The sequence below is a fragment of the Sus scrofa genome, chromosome 13 (assembly GCF_054392235.1).
Source record: "Sus scrofa isolate SSC_HxYL_T2T_F1_AM1 chromosome 13, Sscrofa_HxYL_maternal_Yorkshire_Landrace_v2.0, whole genome shotgun sequence".
Taxonomy (NCBI): domain Eukaryota; kingdom Metazoa; phylum Chordata; class Mammalia; order Artiodactyla; family Suidae; genus Sus; species Sus scrofa.
The window spans coordinates 83,202,424-83,212,375 of record NC_139395.1 but is presented as its reverse complement, the minus strand read 5'-3'; the positions used below and the strand labels follow the sequence as shown (position 1 = coordinate 83,212,375).

At 41.9% G+C, this 9,952-nt stretch overlaps 1 protein-coding gene across 14 annotated transcripts in view; it reads right to left on the bottom strand.

The window, feature by feature from the left end:
* Positions 1–1,008: 1,008 nt before the first annotated feature.
* PPARG (peroxisome proliferator activated receptor gamma) overlaps positions 1,009–9,952 on the bottom strand; it is a 133,953-nt gene continuing 125,009 nt past the window's right edge. For all 14 annotated transcript variants that reach the window (XM_084987140.1, XM_084987138.1, XM_005669783.4 and 11 more), the window contains one exon: positions 1,009–1,465. In XM_084987140.1, coding sequence (XP_084843266.1) covers positions 1,218–1,465 — 248 coding nt within the window. In that variant the 3' untranslated portion in view covers positions 1,009–1,217. The remainder of the gene's footprint in view (positions 1,466–9,952) is intronic.

Here is a 9,952-nt window from a genome sequence, read left to right as displayed (position 1 = left end):
GTTCATGGATAAGCAATGCTAATGAACTTTGTGGCATCAAGCAACAAATCTATTAATTGTGCCAAGAAGATTCCTGCTTTGAGGGACCATGTCATCTAGTTGCTGGGGAGGCTGGCCTCCCCTAAACGGATAATTAGGCTTTGAGATTGGAAAAGTCAGAGCTTCCTGGGCAAAGTGGTCCCAAGAAGGAAGGCAGGAAGATGTACAGCAAAACTGCTTGAGACCAGAACATGGCCCTTCTCCCTCACTCATGTTTTGCTTTGCTTTTGTTTCCTTTTGCTATTGTTTCTGTGGTTTTGCTTTCCTAGAATGTCTTCTCTCCAACTCTCTACCTATCTCAAGTAAAACGCATCCTTTGAGGCCCACTTGAATGAATTTATGATCACTCAAGACTTTTCCAATCTTCTTAATCTTTACTTTGAACTCAGAGCACTTGGAGTCTGAACCATACATTTGGCACAGGATTATACTGTACATATTAATCTGTTTGTGAGAAAAATTAATCTTTTTTTCCCCCCTCAATTCAATAATAAGTTCTTTTTGGCAGGTGCCACATCTTATACCACTTGTGTTACAGCATCTAGCAGTTAATACCCTCCAGTGGGTATCTGTCTGTGCCTTGGTGTCCTGTTAGAGGGCTGCTGTTGGTGAGTGAAAATCTTGATTGGGGCTGGGGAAGAAGACTGAATTCTTGGTAAGCCTAGGGACATGGTCAACATTAGTCCATCCAGGTTAAGAAACACATGCTCTGAGTAGTTTTCAGTCCTGAAATTCCTCGCTTAGTTGTGATTTTTAAAACAGTTACAAGGTTCAGAAACATTGTAAATGGAGTAAAAAACTTGACTGAAAATGGAAATTGATCAGCAATCCCATTCACATTGTTTCACACTGTAAGAAAGAAAAAAGGAAAAATAAAGGAAGGAAGAGGGAGGAGATAAAAGGAAAAAAATACCTGGGGAGTGGTGATGGGAGACACAACAGACTCAGTCTTCAAAGACATCCAGCAAGTTCATGATGTGGTAATTTTTAATATTAAAAGTAAATTGTAAATGTATCTTTATAAACAATATGCATAAAATAGATCTATTATTCTAAAACCTTTTCTTTTTCAAACGCTTTTTCACAGTAATTTTTTTTAGGTGTCAGATTTTTTTTCCCCCAAAATAATAGTGCAATTGGAAGAAGGAGAATGTTGTCGGTGAACGTGGACTTCTTTGCTAGTACAAGTCCTTGTATATTTCCTGTAGGAGTGGGTGAAGGCTCATGTCCGTCTCTGTCTTCTTTATTACTTGCAGCAGCTGCACGTGCTCTGTCACAATCTGTCTGAGGTCTGTCATTTTCTGGAGCAGCTTAGCAAAGAGCTGGGAGGACTCTGGGTGGTTCAACTTGAGCTGCAGCTCCAAGGCTTGCAGCAAATTGTCTTGAATGTCCTCGATGGGCTTCACATTCAGCAAACCTGGGCGGTCTGGGGGAGCAGAAATGGAAGACAGAACAGGAGGTTTAGGTATAAAATTCTCTGGCCAATGACTTTTTGTTGGTTTTGTTTTGGTTCTAAAATAGGATGGGGGCAGGGGAGGTAAGCAGAGAGTTGGCAAGAACTGCATATAAGAAAAAAGGAATAAAACCCAAGACTATCAGAGCTTTTTCCAAGACCATTCTTTTCCCGTAGGACTAAATCTGTGTGACCAGATGACAGAACGTGGTGGCATGGCAATCACTTCCCAGATTGCAGATTCTTCTGCTGGCATTATTTCTACTCACTCAGAAATCTCATTTTTAACTTCTGCTCCTTCCTGATGAGTCTATGTTTTATAATCTTATTTTCTTACCACAACTTTCAACACACTTTCATTTTTTTTATAATGATTTTAATTTTTTCAATTCTAGCTGGTTTACAGTGTTGTGTCAATTTTCTACTGTACAGCAAGGTGACCTAGTCACACATACACATATACATTCTTTTTTCTCACATTATCATGCTCCATCGTAAGTGACTAGATAGAGTTCCCAGTGCTAAACAGCAGGATCAACACACTTTTAAAATAAACTTTGTCTTCTTTTTGCTTAACATAGCATATGCATTTTTCAAAGAGATGAGACATAGTTTTCAAATTCTGTTATACTTTTGGAAGGATAGACCAAGTTTTAACAGAGGCTTCTCTTTCGACAGGTGAGGATGCAGGTAGATTTCACTTTCTTCTTTATACTTTCCTTATTTGAACTTTTAAATGGTGAGCTTAGATTACTTTTAAATTTTTAATGTTTTTTCTTCATGGAGGTCTTTTTAGATTTCTTCTTAAATACTTTCCAGTATTCTTTATTTTTACTTGTTTCCTTTCTAGTATTCTATACTTCTTTTTCATTACATTTTCTAATGTATCCCTGCTGATGTTTAGAAAAAAGTTAGGTTTTATTATACTGAATCTATTCCAATTTCCTAAACTCTTCTCAAATCAAACAGTTTGTATCATGGGTTAAAAAAATTATTTTTTGGATAGACAATTATATCTGCAAATAATCATATTTTTATTATTTGTTTTGTTCATAAGTTTTATTTATTTCTTTTTTTCTAGTGTTTATAGTTCTCATTTCTTTTTTTTGCCATACTGCATTGGCTAATAATGCTAATACGGTAAATAGTAGCAGTACTGGGAAGCATTCTTATTTTATTCCTAAGCTTGAAGGAAATGCTTCTAATGGTTTACCACAAGTATGGTATTTACTAGAGTATGGTGGATATGTTTTTCTCCAGATTCTCCCAGAGTTTTAAAGGTTTTAATTTTAGTTAGGAATGTTGTTGCATTTCATCAAATGCTTTCAAGTTTTTCTACCTAAAATGTTGACCATATAGTTTTATCTTAAGCTAGTGTAGTGAATTATATTAATAGATTTTCTTATACCCTTGCATTCATTTGCTATATATTTTATTTAGGGTTTTTAAAATTGGGATAGTGGTCCAGAGTCGTCTTCTTTTGTGCCATCCTTTGCCTGTTTTGGTAATAAATATTAACTAGCCTTACAGACTGAGTTGAGAAGTTTTCCTTCTGTTTCTATGTAGTGATGATCTAGTCCTTGATGGTTTTTTTTGGAATTCATTTGCAGAACCATTTGAGCCTGGTGGTAAATCTTTGAGTATCTTTACTTTTCCTCCTATAGCTTTTAATTTATTCAGGCTTTTTACTACTTACAAAGTAAAATTTTAGTAATTTATATTGGAATGGATTTGTACAAGATAGCCTCTTTTATTTTTATTTATACCTCCCTTTAACTGAAGGCTTCTTGTGTATTCTCACTTAAAAATCTGATTTGCCAAAGGCTTATCTATTTTTTGCTTTTTGAAAAAGCGAAACTTTGCTTTTAGTGATCAACTGTTTTTTTTTTATTGCACTTGGTTTTCAATTTAGTTATTCATTTTTTAACTTTTAGTTTTTTTTTTCTTTTTCTCATTTCTTGGTTTGAACACTTAATTCATTTAGTTTCAGTAATTCTTGTTTTCTAATAGATGAGTTTAAAGCTCTAAAATTTCCTTTGAATATCACTTTCATTTTACCCCATAGGCTTTGGTAAATCATACTCTCATAGTTCTTTTCTAGTCCATTTTACTATTTTGATTTCACTCTTAATCTAAGAGTTGTATAGAGTCATGTTTTTAGATTTCCAAGTGGAAAGTTTGAGTATTTGTTTTTGGTTTTTTTTTCTAATTTAATTTTTAATTTTTATTTTGCCTGTCACATGAGTGGTTTGATATGGGAATTTTAGTTCCCAGACCAGATACTGAACCTGGGCTGTAGTAATAAAAGGACTGGTCCTAGCCACTAGACCACCAGGGAACTTCTAAGTTTTTTTCTAAGTTTGTTGCATTGTGATTAAAGTATAAGGCTTTTTCATTAAGGCTTGGAAGAAGGGTGCACAGCTTATGTACAACACTTAGGAACCCTTTTGATACCTTGTACTGATTCAAAATTTTAGCTCTTGAAGGCTATCTACCTTCTTTTCTCATTTAAGCTCTTCTCCCGTTCGCTGTCCAACTAAAGCACTGTTTAGGAGTTATTTCCCTTTTAATATCCTTCATCTCTGGCCTCCATTTATCATTATTCCTTTGCTCCAGCCATATTAAGCTACTTCCATACCAAGTCCCTCAAAACATCCTATGTTCTGTCATAACTGTGCCTAGGCAGGTTCTGTTTCTCCTGCCAGAAGCAGTCATACCTTTCCTTCAACCATCCTACTGAATGACTTCAACCTACTCTTCAAAATTTAGCCCATGCCATTACTTCCTGGAGCCTTTCTGGAGATCGATCCCTTCCCTCTCTCCCCTGTTCTTCCAGTCCCCTTTCTCTAGACTCTGTAGCACCTTCTAAACACTTCAAACTCTACTATACTAATAGATTAATCTATAGAGCAGTTATAATTTCCCAAAAATTGCACTAAGGGCTTTATACAGAATATATCATTTAATCTCCACAATAACTCCATGAGGTGAGTGCTCTGAGGAGGGGAAAATGAAGATTTAGAGAAATGCATTAAGTCTTGCCCAAGATCTGCCAGTTGCTAGTAAACAGCAGAGCTGAAACCTGAATCTGATTCTTAGCTCTCACTGCCTTGTATTATAGGTACTGATTCTCTTGTTTATCTCCCCTACTTGGCCATGAGGGATCAGAGGGCAGAGACTGCATCTTGCTCATCTCTGTGGCTCCAGTGGGAACACAAGAAGCCCTCAGTTGGCTGAATTCATGAGTGAAAAGGGTGTTCTGGCTAAGAGTCCTGGATTGAAAAGTACAATTCTTCTGGTTGGTGAACAAGTCCAAAGGCAGGATCACTACACAATGAAGAAGTCTCCTGGAAACAGCATTTTCCTGTATCTAACAAATGCTATGTCAGAACTCTAAACCTGCTTTTAACTTTTCCCTTTTTTTTGCCCTTTAGGGCCGCATCTGAGAACACGGAGGTTCCCACGCTAGGGGCTGAATTGGAGCTGCAGCTGCCGGCCTATGCCACCCCCACAACAACACTGCATCCGAGCTGCAACTGTGACCTATACCACAGGTCACGGCAATGCCGGATCCTTAACCCACTGAGTGAGGCCAGGGATCAAACCCACAACTTCATGGTTACTAGTGAGATTCATTTCTGCTGAGCCACAATGGGAACTCCCAACTTTTTCCTTTAAAAAAAAAGTTACAGACAGAAAGTCACCTCTGGTTTGAGTGCCCCACCCCCCAACCCCTCCTAACTTCTCTAACATGTTCCACTGATTAGCGTCAGGAAATTTTCTATTCTTTCTTTCTTTCTTTCTTTTTTTTTAATTTCAGCACTTAATTTTGGAGCCATCAACCAGAACCTCAGACTCTGAGAATGAGACCAAGGACGCTGTCCTGGCCTGGAGCATGACATCCCTGGAGGAGCTGTCCCTTCTTATAGTTGCTATGCAATACTGAAAACCCCTGATGCTTCAAGGGAAACCAGATCTTGGATTGGTGCCTTTGGTTTAATAGTTGCCAATCTTCCCCTGTAACAGATGTGCCACATTTCAAAGGCCTGGGTGGCAAATGTATGAAGTGGCAGAACTTTGTGTTGAGGTGTCAGTATGGCTCCCCCGTGGGCTGGGACCCCACACCCTGTGCAGAACTCTCTAGTCACCAGGGCCCTGGCTCCTCACAGCCTTTTCTCCTTCCTCTATAGCAGCATTTGTTGGGTCAAAACCTCTGTAGAAGAGACTATGTTAATTTACTAAATCTCATTTATCATGACAGTTCAAACAAGCAAACCCTCACATGCAGCTGAAGGGGCTTGCTGCAGGCACTTGGCTGAGGTGCGGGACAATGGAATGGTTCCCTCTAGGAGTGGAGAAGGATCTGGTTTGGATTTTCAAACCTCTCTTTGGCAACTTATTTTTTATGATGTGACAGATGAAGTTTGGCTGAAGGGCTGAAATTCTGTGACCACTGATTTATATTTTCTCTAGTGACGGATTAGATCATTTACAGATCTGCCCCACTCTCGCCCTTCCTGAGCCTCAGTCAAGGCAAAACGGAGCCCAGGAGAAGGGGAAAAGTCATCTATTCTACTTTTAGGTTTCTTACTAGCCAGCTCTGTGACCTTGGGCAAACTGACTAAGGTCTCTGGGCCTGTTTTCTCCTCTGTAAATGAAAAGGACTGGACTAGAGAGATGATCTCTAATGACCTTAGTTCAAAGGTTCTCAGCATTTTTTTTTTTTTTTTTTTTTTTTTAGTGCCACACTGTGGCATATGGAAGCTCCCAGGCCAGGACTTGAATTGGAGCTGCAGCTGCCAGTCTACGTCACAGCCATAACAGCACAGGATCTGAGCCACGTCTGCGACCTATGCCACAGCTCATGGCAATGCCGGATCCTTAACCCATGGAGCGAGGCCAGGGGTTGAATCCGTGTCCTCATGGATATTAGGTTCATTACTGCTGAGCTGCTATGGGAACTCATCAGCCTTCTTCTTATTTGTAATTCTCTTTACATAATTCACATAATTAAACTGGGGAAATAAAATCTAATTAGAAAAGTGTATTAACAGGCTTAGACATTATCCTTAGAATGCCTGCCTTATTTAAAAAGCACAAAAAAAGCTTCCTTGGGTCTTAAGTACTCCCTAGGGTCAAGGGCAAAGGGGATCTGTCAGGGTTGCCCTCATTTAACACCCTCCATTTGGCTACAAGGCCTTCCTTGCTCCCCCTGCCTGTCTTTCTCTTTCCACTTTCCTTTTGCACATACTCGAACTCTTACTGAGCTAAGCTGGGTACCACACATGTGCCATGGAAATCTGCCCAAACACTCAGCCATCCTGGGTCCTTTCTCTTCCCTTTCCCCTCCCGTCAACCTGGTGCCTGCTAAGATACTGTTTTTAGAAGGCCCGTCTGAGGTCCTCTCCCTGCATCTTACGGAGGATTAGCGTTGAGGTCTGGAATAGGATCAGGGTCAAGGGAGCCCCTTTACTGGCCCTCGGTTGCCTAGAAAGTCCTTTTGGGAACACTCATGTTGACTCATACTCTAGCACACAACACTCGAGGAAGCTGGAGTCAATTACTGGCTCCTTACTCCCCAGGCTGCAAAGAATTGGGAAAGAAACCTTTCCGGTCCCCCTCTCTCAGTGCTGGAACTGATTAGAAGCACTGTTGATTGTGGGCAAATCTACAAAGCTCCCATCTTATCCATATCTGGTTCTGTGAAACGAAGTGCTTATCTGAAGCAGATTCCACTTCTCTGGGCCCTCCCAGGATCTGCCCACCTGGGCCAGGAATCTCCCTCACCCAGATTTTCTCAGGAGGCTTCTCAGTTAGGGAACCAGATAACTGAAGCCATGTCTCCTGAAGGCAAGGCGGGAAAAGCAAAGTGGGCTGTTTCGCCGCTCTTCTAGTTGCTGCTGGCATGGCATTCCCGTTTTTTTTCCTACTGGCTTTCTTAGGGAGATGAATCTGAACAGGACTGTTCAGAAAAAAGCAGTCTGATAGGTGGGCAGCTATAAAATGCTCCCAAGTCAATGCAAGGTCTTGGTGCAGGGGTTGGGGGGGTGACTAAAACTGAAGGGAAGTGGGGCCGCTTAGGGCGCACACTTGGCCTTTCCCTTCCTTTTACTCTTCCTCTCCAACTTCCTTTACCATGGCTTCCTGAGTTCACAGATGTGCTAAAACGAGCAATGGACGTGGAAACTGAAGACCTGATCCTCTCTCCTCCACTTTGCTTCCAAGCAACTTGGACAAGTCATCTAACTTTTCTGGGTTTTGGCTTAATCTTTAAGACAACAATATGCTATTTCTCTCCTAAGGTCATGGTGAGAAGGAGTTAGGTAAAGAGCTATGTAATATATTACGATTTCCTGTCTCTGAGCAGAGAGGCAGTTTCCCCAGGGATAGGGTGAGATGTATAAACAGGAGTGGGGTGATGTGTGCAGCTGGGGCATGGGAGGGTTTTGAGCTGTAATTGGTAAGAGTAGAAATTTAGGAGATTCTCAGATTCATGAGAAAATGAATCCTGATGCAGACACACACCTGGGGGTTTGGGCAAGTTGTCACTCTTGCAGTTGAAGGTACATAAGCAAGACTGTTTAAGAACTCCAACAAAACCAAGAGACCCCAGTGCCCAAATCCACTTCTTCCTTAGAGATGGTGCTAAGGGTTCTGCGGTACTTTTCCAGTCTAACCATCAGAATCATGGTAAGCATTAGGCAAAACTCTGAACTCGGCCAAGTGTGTCTTTGGTAAACTATGCTGTAGCCTGAAGCAATTCCCTACCACCATTCTACCCTTAAGAGAAAATAACATAAGAATGGTTCACATGCATTCTTTCTGTATTTAAATCTGAATCATGTGCAGTGATTCTCAATGTGGGCTCCACATTGAAATCATCTGGGGAAATGAAACACATGCAGACTCCTACCTGAGTCCCATCTCTAGAGATTCTGACTGCCTTGGCCTGGGCCATGGACAACGTTCCTAAAAGCTTCCAGATGATTCTAACGGGAAACTGAGAGCAAATGACTGGTGCTGTGAGAAGCAGCTGGAATCTCAACCTGAGAGCATGGGTGATCTCGGGCAAGTTCCTTAACCTTTCTTTAAGTTGGTTTCCTCATTTAACAGATGGAGACATAGCAGTAATCCAGCTCGCAGTGCTGCTGAGAGGATGGAATGAGTTACTAAATGGAAAGTGCTTGGAGCAGTGTCTGACACATGGGAAGTCAGCTATTTCTATTTGTAAAAGTGGGACAGTACAACCCCGGTGCCTCTTTTCCTTCCTACCTTTCTCCTCTCATTTCTCTGAGGCTCCTGAGACTTCTTTGTATCTTTTCTATTCTTTTCCCCTTAACTTCTTCCTTCTTCTCCTCTCTGCCTTCTGGATGTTTATCCCTTTCCACTTCTGGGACTGCATCTTGCTGGGGATCTGGTGTTAGGAATCCTGGCAAGACCAGCCTAAATTCGTTAGAAGTCTGAGCAATGGGTGATCTGGGGAGCAATGTGGTTGATCGCTGCTCACAGGGAAAGAGAACAACAGAACAGAGATCTTGTATAGAACAGATAAAGATCATCTGTGATGAGCACATCCTACTGTGACTGCACATGTTACTGGTGGGGTCCTTCCCTTGGACATGGTTCACGTTAACATACCCCTGCTAAGCAGTCATTAAACGTGTGTCCAGATGACAACCTCCCTCACAGCAATAACACAGACGATCTGGCTGGGATGGTAGATGGAGATGACCACTACAATGAAACCCAGCCTAGGCCATATTTTCTTTTATCTGCCTATGAAGTAGCAATTGCACACCAAGTCTTCTCATCTCAAACGCTCAACTCCTGCCTCCAAAATCCACCTCCCCAACCTCAGCACAGACCACAAAGGTAACCAGATGGTAACCAGGTGGACAGCACTTTCTTCTCTGCTGTGTTCAAAGCTCTTTTCATCTCTTGGAGATACCCGCGGTGAATGGAGCATGGGCCCTGTTCTATTTCCAGCTCTTTCAGAATGGAAATGGGACTGGAGGCTTCTGTCCCATTCCTGGGAGGTCCTGTCTTTCCCCTCCTTTGGTTTGGGTGCCCTAGTTCTGGTCATTCGAAGTCACCCAGGTGAAGCTTTGCCCCCTTCTATGCCTAGGCCAGGGGAGTGGTGGGCTCCCCTCAAGCCGAGGCATGCTGATCCATTTCTGTTTCGTTTTTTCCTTTTTTTCTTTTTAGTGCTGCACTTGAGGCATATGGAGGCTCCCAGGCTGGGGGTTAAATCGGAGCTGTAGCCACTGGCCCACACTACAGCCATAGCAACACCAGATCCTTAAGCCACTGAGCGAGGCCAGGGATCAAACTCATAACCTCACGGTTCCTAGGCGGATTCGTTTCCGCTGTACCACAGTGGGAACTCCAATGCTGATCCGTTTCTGCTCCTTCTGTGTCCACACCAGTTCTGATCAGGACTGGGAGTGGGGGTGGGCAGGA